General features: G+C 37.3%; 1 protein-coding gene across 1 annotated transcript in view; it reads left to right on the top strand.

The window, feature by feature from the left end:
• The window catches only part of LOC107600906 (E3 ubiquitin-protein ligase NEDD4-like), a 31,417-nt gene that overhangs the window by 5,426 nt on the left and 4,436 nt on the right, over positions 1-21,555 (top strand). The window contains exons 5-17 of the mRNA XM_016292886.1: positions 1,201-2,565; positions 7,867-7,917; positions 9,317-9,378; positions 9,652-9,754; positions 11,957-12,120; positions 13,480-13,600; positions 13,689-13,841; positions 15,024-15,095; positions 15,430-15,549; positions 16,475-16,708; positions 16,874-16,951; positions 17,533-17,598; positions 18,276-18,365. Coding sequence (XP_016148372.1) covers positions 1,201-2,565; positions 7,867-7,917; positions 9,317-9,378; positions 9,652-9,754; positions 11,957-12,120; positions 13,480-13,600; positions 13,689-13,841; positions 15,024-15,095; positions 15,430-15,549; positions 16,475-16,708; positions 16,874-16,951; positions 17,533-17,598; positions 18,276-18,365 — 2,679 coding nt within the window. The remainder of the gene's footprint in view (positions 1-1,200; positions 2,566-7,866; positions 7,918-9,316; positions 9,379-9,651; positions 9,755-11,956; positions 12,121-13,479; positions 13,601-13,688; positions 13,842-15,023; positions 15,096-15,429; positions 15,550-16,474; positions 16,709-16,873; positions 16,952-17,532; positions 17,599-18,275; positions 18,366-21,555) is intronic.

The raw sequence follows: 21,555 nt of genomic DNA, 5'->3' as shown, positions 1-21,555 counted from the left end.
ATTCTAAAATCCTAAAACTTTATTTCCAGGCACACAAAATGCAGAAATCCCTGATTCAGTCTCACTTATATTGCATTGCGATTTGAAATGCGTGCAATTACCCCATTCTTTGATTTAGACTTGCAAAATCCTAAAACTTTGATCATTTCCAAGTGCACGAAATGCAGAAATCCCTGATTCAGTCTCTCTTATATTTCATTACGATTTGAAATACATGCAATTACCCCATTCTTTTTTTTTTTTTTAGAATTCCAGAATCCTAACACTTTGTTCATTTCCAAGTGCACAAAATGCAAAAATCCCTGATTCAGGCTGATTTATATTTAATTTTTATTCATGTAAGCAGGATGATTTCCTGTACTGGTTCTGTGCACTGTGGTAACTGCAATTGCTCCTGATTGATGAGATGGCATTTCTCTTTGACAGAAGCATGGTCTTAAATGACTGCAACAGCGGGTGTCAGATGACACGTGATGTGGCACATGTCCATATGTGAGCTGGCACAACAAGCTCAAGATTCGATTTGGAGGCACTCTTTTGGCACAAACAGGCTTGATTCCGTCTGCTGATTTCAAATTTGTAGATGAAGCTATCATGCATTTAAGCCGTGCATGGTTAGAAGTACAGAAATAAGCCAAATGCTCAATTCGTAACACCCTGTTCCCCATGCATCTCCAAAGTACTGTACGTGGATGCTGTTGAGAAAGCTTTAAATGTTGCCAAACCTTGTTCCTCTTTATTTCCTGTAACTCTATCCTGTTGGGGTAAAAATATTAGCAGGGGTGCAGCTTTATAAGAAACTTTAGAGACGGGGCTGCCACTGCTGTAGAAGGAGGTTGCAGAGTCGAGGTTGGCTAGAACAGGGGCGAGCTGTTCCACCTCCATCCTGGCATGCACGCAGATTGTTGTTTTTTGCTCTGGGGTGACCGGCAGCTGGGGGAGGGTGGGCACCAGTGCCTGAATCGGCGCTTGCAAAACTACAGAAGGCACAGCTGAGGCACTCCAGAGGTCTGGCACAGTAGAGCCCTTTGCAGGGTGTCTGGAGCAGTTGCGTCAGTAAAGCTCTCTGAATTCGCCATTATCCTTCCGAGGACTAGAGCTGTTCTTCATGGTGTTAGCTTCAGAGGAGCTTCGGGAGGAATGCCACGTGTCACTGCTGCTATTTTTGCAATGTGCAACCGCTAATGGTTGGAATCACAGAACGGGAGCAGGAGCAGTTGCTTTTTGCTGCTCGTTTTTCACTTGTTTGTTTTGGGTTTGCCATGTCCTGCGTCCCACTGGATCCCTGGGAAGCTTGAATTCATGGCGCGACAACTGCGACTGCATTTTGCTTCGCGGAGAAGCAACACCGACCCGCTGTCAGAGACTTGCAGCGGTCACGCCGAGGATAGCGGGCTCACGAATGCCGGCCGTAGCTCCAGTGAGGGCCTGATGCAGAGTTCTCTCCACATGAAAGTGACTCCAGGACAGCTGGCTCTAGCTTTGCCACCCTTGTCACCAGAGTACGGTAACTTACAGCGGCACTCCACTGTATTCATCCCTAAGGTGAATGGGAGCAGGAAAAGCATGCTGCAGATCTCCTTGCAGCCTTGCGGAGGAGACGGTGAGCTCGCCAGCTGTGAGAGTGGAAACGGGGATGGAGGTTCATGTAGCAGCAGCACCACGAGTGATGCCGGTTACTGCAGCAGCAACAGCATATTCGAAGCGGACGTCCCAGATCGCAAACCAATCTCTCGGCGGAAGGCGAGGGCACCCTTGCGGCGCTGCTCGTCCTTGGTGATTTTCCCGCGGAGCCCATGCACCACACCACCCGCATCTCCCGTCAGTCCGACAGTGTCTCCAATGATTCCTCCGCTGCCTCCATCTGCACGAAGTTCCTTTCAGACCTCTCATCAGATGCAGCTGTCCAGCGTTGATGCGTTGCACGATGACATGGCCAAGGGATCCGTCGCCACGGCAGTTAATGGTCTGCGGCTGTCCAAAACCAGTACGTCAGCAGAACACAGGGACGCCAAACCCATTGTGCATTTCAGCGTGCCGCCGGAACAACCACCAGGACCAGAGCGAACGGAAAGACACTCCAGAGTTTTATTGCACTTCGCAAACCAGCGACCGCTTCCCTCAGGGAAAGGAAGTTTGGCCAAAACAAAGGTTAACATCGACTGTTCCAAACCTCTCGAGGGCCCACAAACCGACAACGTCGCAGAGCCCCAGAAAGCTAAGCTTTTCCGGAGCACCTCAGCCTGCATGCTGCCAAGCGGAAGGCCGTCGTCGACGGAAAGAAGACACAACACTTTTCCGACTTGCGGTAATTCGGATAAGTCCTCAAGAAAAGGGTTGCATCATGTCCTTCACAGGAGTATTTCTTTGGAGGTACCCTGTGCGAACGCTGAGATTTCTTGTCACGTTTCAAATGCTGCAGATGTGCACTCCAAAAACGGCACTTCGCATGTACACATCCATGTATCTCACGGCACAGGTGCAAGAAAATCAAACACCCTGCAGGACAACAGCATAAACAACAAAACGGATCATGTTGCAACCTGCACGGAGAGGAATGCCACCGTAAGCCTTTCCATCTATTAGCAAGTGAAAATGAGAATGTACATGTTCATTAACTCGGTTTTATCTTGCACTTTTAAGCATGCAAATTTAAAGTCAGTGAGTGTAAATAATGTTTCGCCCTAAAATTGCATTCAAATTTATTTGTAGAGTGTATGCTTTATTTGTAGAGTATGTTTCCCATGAAGAGGTAATTTGCAATGATAGCTTCCTTGTCTCTGAATAGTTGAGGTGTTTGAAAATTTTGCAATGACTGAGCAAATATGCATCATAACTATTCAGGAAGTTGTCTTCCATTGTTCCTGCATGCAAAGCTTTCCTTTTAAAGTTTAAAGATATGCAGATATACATAATTTTAGCATGGGTTTGGGATTATGAAATGCCCAAATTAATTACAGTCTATAATTTATATTTGTGTGTTACTCATAAATACACTGAGATATATATGCAAAAATCCCTTTAGGCAGGTTGGCTTATGGACAAGCATTTTAAAAATGCATTGTAGCTAAACCAGTTACATGCATGTCGCATTTTAGAGGCTTTTTTTATTTATATTTTTTTACAACCTCTGAGTGATCACTGTATGTATTTACCTTAGGGATCATTTCTATTTAGGCAGGTTGGCTTATAAACAAGCGCTTTAAAAATGTAGAGTAGATAAGTTAGTTTTAAAGTTTAAAGATATGCAGATATACATAATTTTAGCATGTAATTAATTTTAGCAAATTAATTACAGTCTATAATTTATATTTGTGTGTTACTCATAAATAAACTGAGATATATATGCAAAAATCCCTTTAGGCAGGTTGGCTTATGGACAAGCATTTTAAAAATGCATTGTAGCTAAACCAGTTACATGCATGTCGCATTTTAGAGGCTTTTTTTATTTATATTTTTTTACAACCTCTGAGTGATCACTGTATGTATTTACCTTAGGGATCATTTCTATTTAGGCAGGTTGGCTTATAAAAAAGCGCTTTAAAAATGTGGAGTAGATAAGTTAGTTGCATGCATGCATGTCACATTTTAGAGGCTTTTTCGGTTTTTATTAATTTATTATCAGTTTGAGTGATCACTGTATATTTACCTCTGGGATCTTTTCCATTTAGATGGTAAGGCTTATAGACATGCGCTTTAAAAATACATTGTGGCTAAACCAGTTGCATGCACGTCGCATTTTAGTGGCTTTTCCAGTTTTTATTAATTTGTTAACACTCTGAGGGATCACCGTATGTATTTACCTCTGGAATAATTATAGACCGCGGTCCCTAAGCCCCACCCCCAGCTCCAGGTCTATAAATACACAGCTTTGAAAAATACTCTGCTTGACTCCAGTTAGTCTGGTCGAGTACCACGCTGGGCAGCTCTCAGGATCCAACATGATATGCAGGGGCTGCACATGGCTGTCCATCAGCTGTTGGGCCAGAGGCCAGCTGATGGGGAGAAGATGAGTGTCAGGGAGACAGGGGCCAAATGATGTGATTCCTTTGCAGTAAAGGATAACATGTTCGCTGCCCAGCAGGTGCCTACTTAGCTGTTGGTATGTTTGAGAGCATCAGGTGTCTCGCTCACTGCACTTATTTCATTTTCACTCACTCTCTTTGCTTCTGATTTTACAGCGTGTTAGAAACGGGACGCATAAGCAATTAACAGCGCTGTTAACCTTTACTGCCGCTGCACTCTTATGTAATCTAATCTAAATTCAAGGCTCTAATTTCAACATGCTGGTTGTTTGTGCATCCCATTTGTGATGTTCAAACACTTGGACATATTGTTCTTCTCATAGCTCGTTCAGATGTTTAGAAAGTACAGTGGGTAAATGGCAGCGACAGCAAGACAATACAATACGAAATCATTCAGCTCCATAGCTGCATGCAGTATTCTGCACTAAAGTAAGTTATTGTGGATCTTGCATAACAAAATGATGGTCCAGGACTATACCTGGTATCACTTTTCCACAGAAACATAGCTGGTGCTCGGCCAGGGGATCTGGGAGCCTCTCAAAGTAATTTGATTCAGTGTGTTTATGTTATGAGCTGCTTTTGATTGAACAGTCAGATGGTATCTACATATGAGAAATTCAATTCATAGCAACGTCTTTTTGACTCTGAGGCCCCCAGTTGTCCAAAACAACTTATTTACAGACAATATATATAAATGTATATAAACTGATAACATATAAAAATTAGTGCTGTCAAACGATTAATCGCAATTAATCGCATCCAAAAAAAATGTTTGTTTACATAATGTGTGTGTACTGTGTATATTTATTATGTATATATAAATACACAAACATACATGTATATAATTTAAAAATATTTACATGTATATATATACTGTATATATACATATTATATATATATAAATATAAATATTTATATATAAACAAAACATATTTTTCTTAAATATATACAGGGGATCTGGGACACATGTGTATGTGTATTTATATATACATAATAAATATACACAGTACACACACACATATATTATGTAAACAAAAACTTTTATTTGTTTTTGTTTAATTGCGTTTAATCGTTTGACAGCACTAATAAAAACAATTAAATAAAATACTTAAAGTAAGACAATTTAATTTATTAAAATAGTTAAAATAATTAACTTCGTATTTCCAGAATAAATATATGTTTGTTTGTTTGTTTATTTATTTTACTGATTACTGATTAATAGCAATTTCCTAGCTATTTGTACCTGATGTAAATTAAAAATATTTAAATGTTTATTACTTTTTAAGATTTAATAAATTTCTTTAACTTTTCCAGGTCAAGATATCCACTAGGTGTGGCACTATATAAAAATAATTAAAATTTTTAAATCTTTATAAAATCTTTATATTGTATTCTGTAGTATTGTTGTTGCCGCCGCCATGTCGCGAAGGCACTGTGTGTTTCGTTGTGAAAGCAAAAAGAGGACATGGCTAGAAATCAGTGGTTAAGTTGTATTTACAACACTGTTCCAGAACACTTCAACCCAAATATTCAGATGTGTGCAGCGCATTTTATGGAGGACAAGGACTGGTTCCTGAACCTGTAGCCTACAATGTGTCTGTGGCACAAAAGCTGTTTCTATAAAGTTGGGCAGTTCCAACTTTGCAAGGACAGTCTGGCGCTTCTGACTCACAGCCTGTAAGTACATTTTGCCAATGATGATTCAAACGAGAGTTTTGAGCAGGCTTGTTGTTTCTCCGAGAGGTGTAACATTTCCGTCACACGCTTGAGGCATTCGGCCAATCACAACGCACTGGATAGCTGGCCAATCAGAGCACACCTCGCTTTTTCAGACCAATGAGCTTTGTAAAAATTAAAGCGTTTCAGAAAGGCGGGGCATAGAGGAGAAAATAATGTGTTTTTATGAACCTTAAACTGCATAAACACATTGCATTACACCAAATACACAACATAATGTTCTTTTTAGCAGCATCATATGATCATTTTTGCTTTGCTACTTCTGATAAGCTTTCAAAACCGGTACATTTTATTTCAAAATTCACATTATAAATGCCGTTTTTGACACTCTTTTTTTATTTTTATATCTAAGAGAAAAAAAAATGGAATGCTATACTACTCTATATTATGTGCCAAATGATAGGGCTCCTGTATAGTTTACAGCATTAGTTGGGAGAGTTTTTTCTTCTTCTTAAGAAACCTAAACAGTATCCATTTTGGCAGATATCATTCTGAATAATCGGCTATCGGTATCGGAGGAGAAATTTAGTATCGTGTATGTCTAATTGAGATTGATGTCAGACAAGCTCAGTGTTAATGTGTTTAGTTCATTTTGTATGTTTATGTCCAGTTGTTTCTGTGACTTGATTCTCTGATGTGTGTTTTCTGTTTTCTTGATTTTCTGCAGACGAGAGACGACTTCCCTTTAAAAAACGATTTAATATTTAAACTATATAATAGTCTTTATAAAACACTGTAATCTTGCAGTACCTTTTGTCGTATCTAGCTTAATAACTGAGATGACACTAACAGAGTTTTCTCCCAACATGCTTTTATTTAATTGAGTCTGTCATCTCATCTGGGGCCCGGCGGAGTGGCAGAACCGCTCTGTGGTTTGACCCGAATACAGCACAAACAGGAATATATGAGGTCTTAAGAACGAGGGAAGATATGTGTTATAGTCATCATCACAGCTTTATGAGCGCTGTAAAAACCTGAACGACCCTTTGATAGCGAGTAAGTCATTTGCAAGGAAGTCATATATTGCATGTAGGTGGACACGTTTTAGCGCAAGGTCAGTCGTTATTTCATTCTGCCCTCACTACCATACAACAAAACATCTGACAGCGTTCTGAACACCGAAGGCATTTAAGCCTCATTTAGGTGACGTGTATTTAACTTGCCATATTGTTTCGGTTAGCGTAATGACAGTGTGTGTATAAAACCTGGTATAAAATGTATTCAAAATGCTTCATGGAAGCCAGCCGTTGAAATAAAAAGCAGCAGCTGGAAAAGGTTTGTGGATGGGAATGATTTTGTTCCGAAAACACACGTTCTCGTTCTCGTTCTCGTTCCCTTCGTTTTCTCTCTCTCTCTCTCTCTCTCTCTCTCAGCCTACTTTTACCTTCTCTCTATTTGTGCAGCTCGCTCACTCACAGTCTGAGGGATAGACCACAGGGAAGTCTACCTTTATTAAACCTTGTTTATATATAACACATGTATTTATATCTCTGTAAACAATGAGCGCACTGTTCAGACTCATAACACACTGAGCTTTATGTCTGATTCAAGTGTTAGAATTCACTTCCAGTGATTTGCAGTAGATGAACAGCCTGTGTGTGTGTGTGTGTGTCTGTGTGTGTGTGTTTTCCCTTCACCTAACATTATTTTTAACACACCTCTAATCCAATAATCGCGAAGACATTTGTGCTTTGCTACTTCTGATAAGCTTTCAAAACCGGTACATTTTATTTCAAAATTAACATTATAAACGCCGTTTTGACACTCTTTTTTATTTTTATATCTAAGAAGAAAATTTTTTTTTATGCTATACTACTCTATATTATGTGCCAAATGATAGGGCTCCTGTATAGTTTACAGCATTAGTTGGGAGAGGTTTTTCTTCTTCTTAAGAAACCTAAACAGTATCCGTATCGGCAGATATCATTCTGAATAATCGGCTATCGGTATCGGAGGAGAAATTTAGTATCGTGTATCTCTAATTGAGATTGATGTCAGACAAGCTCAGTGTTAATGTGTTTAGTTCATTTTGTATGTGTTATGTTCAGTTGTTTCTGTGACTGATTCTCTGATGTGTGTTTTCTGTTTTCTTGATTTTCTGCAGACGAGAGATGACTTCCTCGGACAAGTGGACGTTCCTCTGCACCAGATCCCTGTGAGTGTTTCTCATCATTATATTGTGTGTGTTTTGTTGAAGCTGCTGACTTGTATTGTCATGAATGTAGGTTAAATGCAGGTGTTATTTTTAGAAGGTCCACCTCATATGTCTTCAGAGACACACTAACATGGCATCGTAAAATAAACCTGGTTTTGGAGGTGCTCAGTGGTGCCTCATTATTAGTCACTGTGAACATTATACTTTCTCTCTCTCTCTCTCTCTCTCTCTCTATATATATATATACATGTGTGTGTGTGTTGGCTGAGTGATCATAAACATTAAGACTTAAAAATATCTTTAACAACTTGGCTCTTTACCTTGTAGGCTGAAGAAATCAGCCACAAAAAAATAAATAATAATAATAATAATGCAAAATTAATGCATATATAGTCTACATAAATAATAAGTAAATATTTATGTATGCATTTAGCAAAAAAAAAAAAAAATTAACATATACCCTTCAGATAACATGTAGAAAGAAAAAAACGCATCTTAAGCATGCAGAATAACATAAGTGGTTTTTCAACGATTAATTGCTGCTTTGAACGATTACGTAATTGTGACGTCCATAATTGTAATTGTGATTAGAAATTTGATTAATTGTGCAGCCCTAATATATGTATATATATATGTAATATGTACACATATATAAATATTAAATCCTTTTTTTTGCAGCAAAGACTTTAGTTATGATTATACTTATACCATATACATCACATACTCAAATATTTAGATTTGAATAGACATCTTACCTGTTGGTATTGATCTACCAATCAGTAAAGCCAATCCAATAAATTGAAACATCTTTCAACTTTTTTGCTACCAAACTGCCAGGAAAGCAACCTAACATGAGTAATGCAAACTTATACTGTCCTTAAACTCCTCCCACCCATTCATTTTTACTAATATGACAGGTTCGTAGAATGTCATTAGTGTAAAATACATAAATAGATAAGTAAATAAATAAAACAATTTGTCAACAGAATTATTTATTATTATGTTTACAAATAATACAAAAATCAGACATATATATATATATATGTGTGTGTGTGTGTGTGTGTGTTTGTGTGTGTGTGTGTGTGTGTGTGTGCGCGCGCATTAATTAATAAATAATAAATGCAAAATGAACGCATATATAGTAACAGTCTACATAAATAAATATTTAAATAAATATAAATATTTATTTAGGAAAAAAATACTACATTAACGCATATATATATATATATATATATATATATATATATATATATATAACAATAAATAAATTAATATAATTCTATTTATTTAGACATATTTAGACTGAGTTGAATTACACAAATAATGGCAATTCTTTTTAGGCAATACACATATGTATATGTAAATGCATAAATATATATATCTTTTTTTATATCCACAGACAGAAAATCTGAACAATGAAAGGCCGTACACTTTCAAGGACTTCCTGTTGCACCCGAGAAGGTTAGCCGGAGATTTTACTGCAGTTTTTACTGCCTGAATACCTGCATGCCTTACTCCCCAAACATGATGGTTTTTAACCGAACGCTCACAACTCTGTTGTTGTTGTGAGAAGCCCTTCGACCTGCTATGACATCACATAACTGTGAACTGTTTTCATTTCAAACATGTACATGTCAACACTTCCGATACACTTCAGTGGAGTTTTATGTTTAAAATTATGTTTTTCTGGTAATTTGATGCAGTTGATGTGTTTGTTTAACCGTTTCGATACAGTCACAAGTCGAGGGTGAAAGGTCATCTGCGACTGAAGATGACTTACCTGCCCAAAAACAGCGACACGGAGGACGACCCAGCCGAACAGAACGAGAATCTGGATGTAAGAACGATGCACACAAGCACAAGCTTTGGTGACAAACACAACATTTTCATTTTAGAATCACAGAATGTTCTTTAAAAGAACTAGAAAGTGTTAAAGTTGCAGGAGGGAGCTGAAGGATGTGTTCAGTATCAGTATTCACAATATAACGCGGCTGTATGTATAAAGTACAATTGTGTCCCTGGAGCACAAAAGCAGTGTTAAGTTGCTGGGGTATATTTGTAGCAATAGCCAACAATACATTGTATGGGTCACAATTATACATTTCTCTTCTATGCCAAAAATCATTAGGATATTAAGTAAAAATCATGTTCCATGAAGATATTTTGTACATTTCCTACCGTAAATATATCAAAACTTAATTTTTGATTAGTAATATGCATTGCTAAGAACTTAATTTGGACAAATTTAAAGATGATTTTCTCAAAATTTTGATTTTTTTTGCACCCTCAGATTCCAGATTTTCAAATAGTTGTATCTCGGCCAAATATTGTCCTATCCTAACAAACCATATATCAATGGAAAGCTCATTCATTCAGCATTCCAGATGATGTATAAATCTCAATTTTGAAAAATTGACCCTTATGACTGGTTTTGTGCTCCAGGGTCACAATTGATGATTTCCAGCAGCTTTGAATGTGGCTCATCTGGTCTGATTTGTTTATGAGAAGTACCTTTAGTGGTGTCGTTTGCAGCAGCGCCTCCTGCAAGTATTTGTGTTGGATGGAGAGACCATGAAAGCATTTTATATTCCTCTTCCATCTGCACTTTCTGTCGTGGCCTGTCCTTGAATGAAAAATGCTTTGTTTCCTTAAGCACAATTCTCCCTGATTCACAAAGCTTTTCAGACAGGTTTTGACCTTGCGCTGGGTTTTATTTCTGAAAAAAATGACAGATAGACAGGCTTTATATGTCCTTAAAGAGAAAATCTGAAATTATGACTCTCAGTTACATTTAATATTTGTGGCAGCTGCATTTATTTGTATTTGATTCTGTTGTTGAATTTAATGTGAATGAAGTTTACTTATACAGACATCACTATTACTGTTGTTATATTTGTTTTTAGTAAATCAAATATAAATGTTGTGCTTTTACTGAGAAACATAAGATAATGTAAAGATATTACCTTTAAAGTCGGGGTTTTTATTTTATTTATTATTTTATTTTATTCTATTCAGGTTTTTTTAGGTTGGCATGGATTTCAGATCTCTCGTTTTTTTCATCAATGTTTTATTTTATTTTATTATCTTAATTTGTTTTATTATTTTAATGTTCTATTATTTTAGGTTGACCTCAGATGCCTTATTTTATTTATTCAGCAGCTTTTTATTTGATTTCATTTTATTGTATTTGTATTATCCAGGGTTATTATTGTTAACTAAAAGTAAAAAAAAACAAGCATTTTAAAACATAAAATAACTTAAACTTATTTTAGTTCAACTAGTTCCCATGGAAACATTTCTCATTTTCATGTAGTTTAACCTGATGTTCTAAATTAACTAAAATTGAAACTGAAATAAAAAATAATAAAAACTACATAGACATATAAACTAATAAAAATCACTAAAATGCACAATAAATTACTAAAACTTGAACCAAATTGAAAGATAATATAAAATGAATATAAATATAAAAAACGAATTCAAATGAATGAAAACTCCAATAGAATCTCATTGATACTAAAATAACTAGTGACCAATATTTAAATTGGGTCACTAAGCTACCATTCAGAACACATTAGCATTTATTTAACTGGCATCGCGTGTTATCAGGTTTCCAAACAAAAGAAACAAAGCCCTCGGCAAACTAATGACATTTGTTTTGTGCACAAACAAATGTGTTATACTTATACACAATAACTTTAATATAGAACCAGCAGAGTCACTGTGTACTTTTCCAGCCGCTCTCATTGTACGAGTGTACAATGTATACAGGCGTGATTTCAGACGTCCAAAACTCGCTCAGAAGTGCTGCCAACACCAGATTAAATGGAGATGAATCGTTCCTGAATTCACAGTCCTGGTCACGCCGGTCCGGGTTGCCCCAGAGCGACTGTTACATGACCGTAAAGTCACTTAGTTACCAGCCATTGAACTACTTTTCATGCAAAGTACCATTTGATCATACCAACAAACAATAGAATTGCATGCAAGAAAAGTAACAGCCCTGTGTGTTAATGCTCTGCTCATTTCTGTCTCGTAGCCTGGTTGGGAGTTTTTGGAGCCTCATGAATTATGCAGTCCTCACCATCCTCACCAGCTGCCTGCGCTGCCCCCTGGCTGGGAGGAGAGGCAGGACAACCTGGGACGAACCTACTACGTCAACCACGAGAGCAGGACCACCCAGTGGCACAGACCCACCATCCAGTAATGATCTCCTACTTTAAACAAACACACACACACGATCAACACACGTTAGAAACATGCATACACAAAACCTACGACATTCACAAGACCAATACGCTATGTAAATATTTGCATTGATCTTTTTCGTTCATTCCATTTGGCACATGGTTTTATTCAAAGTGACAAGATTTTTAATGACGTAATCAAAGATAAAAATGTTATAGTTTCTATTTGTTATTTTATATCGTTTATTTATTTACTTTTTCTAGTTTTCGCTTGTTTCTTGCCATTAATATAGCTGTGGTAGCTGGCATGATGCTAAATTATAATCAATCAATCAATCATATTCAAAATTACGCGACCCCGTGACCTTGGTGTTGCTAGGGTCATGCTTGACTACCTGAATCACATTGTGTACTATAATTACTGTTAAATCGGTTTTTAGTACATCAAATATATATTTTGCACTTTGACTGAGAAACAAAAGGCCATTAAGACTTTACCTTTTAAAAGGTCAGTATTTTATTTTATTTAGTTTAGTTTTATTTTATTATTTATTTTTATTTTTATTCTATTCTATTTTGCTTTTTAGATTTATTTTATCTTTATTTTTCATATTTTTGTTTTTTTATTTTATGTTACTTTGTTTTATTTATTTATTTATTTTTAATTGTATTTCACTCTGTATATGTAATGTTTCATTGTGTTTTATTTTTGTTTGTTTTCAAATTTATTTTATATTTATTTTTAGTATTTATTTTGTTTTGTTTTGTTAATTTATTTTATTTTACTTAGTTTTATTTTTTGTTTCTTTTTCCCCGTTCACTCTGTATATGCAATATATATATATATATATATATATATATATATATAAATCATAAAAAAAGGTCAGGAGTTTTCATAACCAGGGTATAAACAAATCAATCAGAGCCACTAAATATGGTTTTTGATGATCATGTATTTGTTTTTTGTAGAATTTTATTGTATTTTTCGATTGATTTTATTTGATCTTTTTTTGTATTTTATTATGTTTTTATTTTATTTTTTTCGTTTTAATTTAATTTTAGTTTACTTTTATTTAATTTATTTTTTTTCGTTCAAAAATCATTAAAAAAAACAACCTAGGAGTTTTTATAACCAGGATATAAACAAATCATTTAGAGCCTCTAAATACAGTTTTTTGTAACATCATGTATTTGTTTTGTATAGATATTAAGAAAACAATCAGCAGGCCATTACTCCCTACAAGTCAATCATCCTGTTATACTTAAGACAGGCTTCTTGTTTCCGTCCTCTGCTCTCTGCTGGTCAGCGGCGCCCTCATCTTCTTCATTTGAGTCTTTCTGAGCGCTGAAGTGTGTGTTTTGTCCTGATTTACAGGGACAGTCAAAGAGACAATGAACAGAGACAGGATACACACATCGAGTCCCAGCGGGCGTTCCTCACACGCAGACAAATATCAGAACACAACGAGAACCACGAGTGCAGAGAGTCACCTGAGGTACTCGCGCACACACACACACACACACACTTTCTTCAAAACTCCCTGACAAACAACACACTTTCACATCTGTGTGTGTGTTCTGTAGAGCTGGGAGATCATAACGGCAGATGAGACCACGCTTTATAACAGCCACAGCGAGCGCTCGCCGCCGCCTCCCCACTCCCCGATGGAGTTCACGGGATTCTGTGAGGAGGTCAGCAGACTGCAGACCGGAAACGACAGACGCACGTCCCTCACGGTCAGTCCACACACACACACACACACACACACACACACTCACAGACACACACACACACACTCACACACACACACACACACACTCTCACACACACACACACACACACTCTCTCTCACACACACGCACACACACACACTCTTTCTCTCACACACACGCACACACACTCATGAATAAATGAGACCGATGGAGTCTTTGACAAGTAAATAAAATAAAGAAATCAATGCTTTTATTCATTAAGGATGCATTAAATTGATCCAAAGTGACAGTAAAGACAATTATAATGTTACAAAAGATTTCCATTTCAATAAAACGCTGTTCTTTTGAAATTTCTGTTCATCAAAGAAACCTAAATATTTAAATATATCACAGTTTCCACAAAAATATTCGGCAACGCAACTGTTTTAAACATCTATAATAATCTGAAATGTTTCTTGAGCAGCAAATCAGCATATTATACTGATTTCTGAAGATCATGTGACACTGAAGACTGGAGGAATGATGCTGAAATACAGCTTTGATCACAGAAATAAATTACAATTTAGTATATATTCACATAGAAAACAGCTATTTTAAATTGTAATAATATTTCATAGTTTTTACTGTTATTTTAAATAAAGGCAGCTATAGTGAGCAGAAGAGACTATTAAAAACATTGAAAAAACCTTTCCAACCCCAAACTTGTAAGTGACACAAGCAATTCAAATCAAAGTCATTCTAGTGATCTAACTTCTTACAGACATTTATGTAAGATCCCAAATTTATGTGGCGACATACAAGAAATTTTCCTCACATCAAGCCACTGATACAACATGTGTCAATGTGTCTTGATGTTTTTGTGACGGGTGCAAAATACTGATTGATATGATTGATATATGATGCTCCAAGTGGCACATTGATGAGTTAAAGATTGACTATATTCATAATTCATCATAACCTCAGAACCTTTGTCCTTCCACTAGTATATCTGACATTTAAACTAAGATTAATAGCTGACCTTTATGAGTTCTGTGCGGTAATATACCGTTTTGGGAATTTTAGCAGAACACCGTATTGACCAATCAGCATCCAAATGGAACATGAATATGTTGCAGCTTGTTACATTGTTACATTTAAAGCTAGTAGTATAAACAATATGTAACACAACAGAGTGTGTAGTTGCATCTCAGATTGTGTTTTTATCAGCCGCAGGGTCACGGCAGCCGCAGAGGAAGTGGACAGACCCTGACGGTGGAAGAGCATCCAGTTCACCCCGTGGTGAGAGCATTAAAACATTCATAAATATCTCCGTCTGTCCGAGTCCAGACCGAGCGCTCGCCGTGTGCTCCAGTTTCAGTGTTTCTCAGTCTCTCAGCACATGATGTGTAATCTTAGCTGCTCCAGATTTCCCAGCATGCCCTGAACCTCGCAATACATCACCTCAGCTGCAGCTCGGCTCACATCTGCTCCCAGAGGACACTGTGTTTGAGAGGCGAACTGCTAACTGATGGCTATTTATGAACTATTTATATGTTTCCGTGTTTCACTCTCCTCATTTCACCCCTCTCTGCATTTCGTTACTCACTTTATCGGTTTCTGTTCTTCCCTGTAGTTATTACCCACGTCTGCCGGGCTGCCTCCGGGATGGGAGGAGAAGCAGGACAGTAAAGGGAGAATGTATTACGTCAATCACAACAGCAGGATGACAACCTGGACACGGCCTCTCATTCAGGTACGTCTCAGTCCTGGTTGAATACTTCTCTTTCTGGAGAAAGCTCCATCAACAGCGTTTGTGGTAGTGCTGCACGGTTTCAGGGGAAAAATATAAAAAAGTTTTTTTTTTTCTGATTAAAACCACAAGTTGCAATATCAAATGTGATTGATTATTTATTTATGGCTTGTTTGTCGGGCTGCACAATATAACAACAACAACAAAATACAGTTATTTATTTATTCATTTATTTATGCATGCTAAAGGTTTGCTCTACTTGTTTGAAGGGCTGCACAATTTGGCCAAAAATGTTGTGATTTTACTTATCAGTATAAATAACAATAATAATATTAATTGTTATTATTATTGTTGTTAATTTGGCCCAAAATGTTATGATTTATATATCATTATGACTATATAGTTATAATAACAGCAACAACAACAATAATAATAATAATGACTATTATTATAACAACAATTATTATTATTTGTAAGCTACAGGTTTGCTGTGCTTGTTTTTATGTCTATATAATAATAATAATTATTATTATTATTATTATAACAAAAACAACAAGAATTATAATTATAATTATTATTTAGTTGTTGTTGTTTTTTAGCTACAGGTTTGCTGTGCTTGTTTGTACTTCCGCACAATTTGACCAATAATAACTGTTGTTATTATTATATTTATTATTAAATTGCTATGATTTTTAATATTACTAAACACAAATATTAAATGAAATAAGAAAAAAAACATAAGAAAAATCATGTAATAATTAATAATAACAATAATAATTTTATTTTGCAGTTCAACTTTTTGTGGCTTTCCTAATTTCTTTATTTTCAACTGTTAAACCAGCGTGCAGTCCTAATTTGTGGCATAATACAGCGGAATATTTCTCTGACTGATCTCTCAAACCCCTGACCTTTGACCTGTGTATTTCAGCTCATACAGCCGCCCTCTGAGGCATCAGCAGCAGCAGTGGCAGGCGGAGTCATGTCTCTCTCCCAGAATCCCTCGGGCTACGCTCCGCCGCCGCTCTCCCCGGATGTGTCGCCGCAGCACACACGCGCTCACACGCCCGAGCACGCGGGACTAATGCCGGCCGGATGGGAGGTGCGCAGCGCTCCAAACGGACGCCCCTTTTTCATAGACCACAACACTAAGACCACCACATGGGTAAGACAGACACAAACAAGACATGATGCTGTTTCATGGTACTAGCATGGTATATTACTACAATAAGTGTTTGTTTTGCTTTTCCTGTGCGTTGTTTGATTGCACCATTGTTCACTCTAAAATGTACTTCCTGTGTTTGCCATCTTGTTTCCTGTTCCATCACAGGACGACCCCTGGCTGAAGGTTCCCGTGCACGTGAGGAGGAGAGTCTCCCTTGACCCCACTGACCTCGGCCCACTGCCGGTAAGACGGATGATGTCATAATCAGAGGATGAGGTCATGTGCTTATTTTTGTTTATAACCATTTTTAATAACTTTTTATACAAATTTTTTTTATTTTGTTTTTTTAATTGTATTTATTTATTGTTTTATTAATTAATTTATTGTTTTATTTTATTTATTACCTTGTTGTTTTATTTATACCAATTTTTATTTTATTTTTGTTTTGCTTTTTTAGATACAAAAACCACACAGTGGGAAGATCCAAGACTACAGAATTCAGCCATCACTGGTCCAGTAAGTGGTCTTCTGTTTCTGTTTAAAGGTCCTGACTGAGCCAACAGACGCGGCCATTAATGGATCATATTGAGAGAGACTGCTGAAACGCACAATGATCTTTGCCATATCTTGTTTCTAAAAGTGGCCTGAAACCCTGTACATTTCTTCCCATTGGTTTCCTGTAAGGAGTTTGTGTGTCACGAGGGGAAGGGGAGGTTATATTTGTCCAGGATGAGTTGAAGGATCTCTGTTGGGTCAGGAGCTCTCAGCATCTGATAAGAGCTCATGGATTATTGGCAAACTGATTGTGTTCTGCTTTATTTCAGGCCGTGCCTTACTCCAGAGACTATAAACAGAAGTATGAGTACTTCCGGAAGAAACTCAAGAAACCAGTAAGTCACTGTCCTTCTCAGGCTTTTTGGTTTTTCCTGTCCCATTCAGATCTCAACATCTAGGCCAACTAAGTTGGGGTTTATGGAAGAGCAGCAGTTCATTTTAACCCAGTTTGTTCGAGTCACCACAGTTATCACAATAATAATAATTATTATTTATTTTTTTATCTTTTTTAGCTACTTATGTATATATATATATTTTTTGCTTTAAATACTTGGAGGACCTACTGCATACACCAAATATTTTATTGTGCAGTATATGACTATGTATCCCACAATGCAATGTGCTCAAATTGTAATTTTTACACAAAAATTTGATTAAAATTTTAAATATTAAATTTATTTTATAAATACATTTAATTAAATGTGTAATGTACTGAGGTGACAACTACTGTTTGAAATGTGTATCATTGCATGGTTCCTTAAAAAAAAAAAAGTATATATATATATATGTATACAAGACTCCAGACTGCGCCTAAAACGGTCGCATTTGCGACCAAAAATATTAATTTGCGAGTGATATTTTTGCTGAGATCACCACTGGCGACTATATAAATGTACATGTTATGATTAAAAAATTGGCATGTAATGCCTTTTTTCCTGCTTGTTTTGCGATCACGTCTTTTATGCTGACGTAATGAGTCGATGCGCATCAAAGTTTTAGCCAGCGTTGATGGCACACCAGTAGTGGCAGCGTGAGAGAGATTGAAAATGACGTGCAGAAAAGTAGGGTCCGTTTCGTGCACAACTTGAACAAACTACAACAGGTAAAGCTCTCAGCTGTGTGGACATTAACAGTATTGTTAACGGCTCTCGTTTATAATCGATACTGATATGGCTTCTTCTTATCAAGATCTTTAGTCTATATGCTGTGTTCTGTTAATGCGTGATCCAATAATCGCTATAAGCTTTGTGCTCTGTTACCTTTTAATAAACAAAGTATCAGCTTTAAAATTCTGCCAAATTCATAACGAAATTCAAAAATTAAATAGCTTTAGCACCTCAAGTTCAAGCGGCATGTGAACCCATCATGTCTTTCTCTTTACTACTATAGTACGAAATAAACATGAATGCACATCAGAAGGTATTTTATGAGATACAGTACAGCTTACTGAAATGTCTCGTAATCGCTCATTCAGTGTTTCAGACTGCGGAAAACATGTAAAGCTTGTAAACAATTCCACGTAACAATCATTTACCTCAGAATAACCATTCGGCGTCCATAAGCTCATCAGTCTGCTAGAAAAATAACTATAAAGAGGACATTTTTTTACTTAACCTGTTGTCTACATAAGAAAGAATGCAAGGAGCTAAAGATACAATTCAACACCTCCTATATAACTGCATGTTACTAATGAAGAAAAACAGACTGGATGTGTGCAAGACATATGAGAGCATTTATAAGATGCATTGAGGAGGAGCCCAAACAACACTCAAGGGTCCAGTGATGCTGACGTAGTTATGAGCCCTGATATTGGCACAGATTATGTGTAATAAACAATTCTTTGAGACTGTATGTAGTTCTCAAGTTGGAAAAGACGTTTAGTTCCCACTTTAAGTGAACAATAGTTCCCAGGACATCTACAAGATGGATTAAAATGTTAATAAAGACAAGAAAAGATGAAGAAGTTTATTTTATATAGCACCTTTCTGCAAAATCAAGGTCGCTTTCAGATCATGCAGTTAGAGATCAGAGAAACAAGAAAGGAAAAGATATGTTTTAAGGTGGGTTTTGAAATCCTGTAATGAAGAAAGATCACAAATGTGTTTAGGAATAGTGTGGCAGAGATACAAATCGCTCGTCCACCAAGCGATGCTAGCCTGTGGCGTGGAATTAACAGTAGACCAGTATCTGAAGAGTGTAGTGTGCGAACTGGGGAGTAAGTATGAATGAGATCAGAAATATATGGGGGGGCGAAACCATGAAGTGCTTTGAAGGTGATGAGGAGAATCTTGTATTGAATACGAAAACGAATGGGTAGCCAATGAAGTCTGTGTAGGATGGGAGTAATGTGAGAAGATTTTTTTGAAGAAGTGAGAACCCTAGCTGCAGATTTCTGGATATATTGGAGCTTATTTAATGTTGTGTTTGGTAGACCATAGAAAAGAGAATTACAGTAGTTAAGTCGAGAAGTAATGAAGGCATGAACCAGTGTCTCAGCATCATTGATATTTAAGAAGGGACGGAAGCGAGCGATATTACGGAGGTCAAAGAAGGCAGATTTAGTGAGTGAAGAAATGTGAGGTAGGAAGGAGAGAGAGGAGTCAAAGATTATACCCAGGTTTTTAACGGAGGTGGAAGGTCGAACCAAGATCCCAGCAATGTTAACATTGTCAGCACAGAAAGGAGCAACATTTTTTGGTGAACCGACAAGTAGTAGATCTGTTTTATCAGTGTTGAGTTTGAGAAAGTTAATGGTCATCCAAGCATTTATATCATTAATACAAGCTGATATGGAGTTGGTGGGAAAGGGAGGGTTGTATTGAGAACTGATATAGAGCTGGGTGTCATCTGCATAGCAAGTTGAAGCCGTGATGACAGATAATGTTACCTAAAGGGAGCATATAGATGATGAAGAGTAATGGCCCAAGAACCGAACCCTGGGGAACACCGTGAGAGACAGGAGCAATAGAGGACTTAGACATAAACACATGACAGGATGACTGAAATGTTAAAGTGTTAAAAAATATGAATAAATAAATAAATGAATTATTCTGTGGTACTTAAAAAAATTATTTGGTGCCTAATTTTGTTTCTTATAGGAGCCAATGGCTCCTTAATTTTTTTTTGTCTGGAGCCCTATATACAGTGGGTACGGAAAGTATTCAGACCCCCTTACATTTTTCACTCTTTGTTAAATTGCAGCCATTTGCTAAAATCATTTAAGTTAATTTTTTTTCCTCATTAATGTACACACAGCACCCCATATTGACAGAAAAACACAGAATTGTTGACATTTTTGCAGATTTATTAAAAAAGAAAAACTGAAATATCACATGGTCCAAAGTATTCAGACCCTTTGCTCAGTATTTAGTAGAAGCACCCTTTTGATCTAATACAGCCATGAGTCTTTTTGGGAAAGATGCAACAAGTTTTTCACACCTGGATTTGGGGATCCTCTGCCATTCCTCCTTGCAGATCCTCTCCAGTTCTGTCAGGTTGGATGGTAAACGTTGGTGGACAGCCATTTTTAGGTCTCTCCAGACAGGCTCAATTGGGTTTAAGTCAGGGCTCTGGCTGGGCCATTCAAGAACAGTCACAGAGTTGTTGTGAACTTCGTTATTTTAGCTGTGTGCTTAGGGTCATAGTCTTGTTGGAAGGTAAACCTTCGGCCCAGTCTGAGGTCCTGAGCACTCTGGAGAAGGTTTTCGTCCAGGATATCCCTGTACTTGGCCGCATTCATCTTTCCCTCAATTGCAACCAGTCGTCCTGTCCCTGCAGCTGAAAAACACCCCCACAGCATGATGCTGCCACCACCATGCTTCACTGTTGGGACTGTATTGGACAGGTGATGAGCAGTGCCTGGTTTTCTCCACACATACCACTTAGAATTAAGGCCAAAAAGTTCTATCTTGGTCTCATCAGACCAGAGAATCTTATTCAGGTGTTTTTTAGCAAACTCCATGCAGGCTTTCATGTGTCTTGCACTGAGGAGAGGCTTCCATCGGGCCACTCTGCCATAAAGCCCCAACTGGTGGAGGGCTGCAGTGATGGTTGACTTTCTACAACGTTCTCCCATCTCCCGACTGCATCTCTGGAGCTCAGCCACAGTGATCTTTGGGTTCTTCTTTACATCTCTCACCAAGGCTCTTCTCCCCCGATAGCTCAGTTTGGCCAGACGGCCAGCTCTAGGAAGGGTTCTGGTCATCCCAAACGTCTTCCATTTAAGGAATGGAGGCCACTGTGCTCTTGGGAACCTTAAGTGCAGCAGAAATTTTGTTGTAACCTTGGCCAGA

The sequence above is a fragment of the Sinocyclocheilus grahami genome, unplaced genomic scaffold, assembly GCF_001515645.1.
Source record: "Sinocyclocheilus grahami isolate Dianchi unplaced genomic scaffold, SAMN03320097.WGS_v1.1 scaffold14.1, whole genome shotgun sequence".
Taxonomy (NCBI): Eukaryota; Metazoa; Chordata; class Actinopteri; order Cypriniformes; family Cyprinidae; genus Sinocyclocheilus; species Sinocyclocheilus grahami.
The sequence above is the reverse complement of the archived record's forward strand: the minus strand, read 5'-3'. Positions and strand labels throughout refer to the sequence as shown.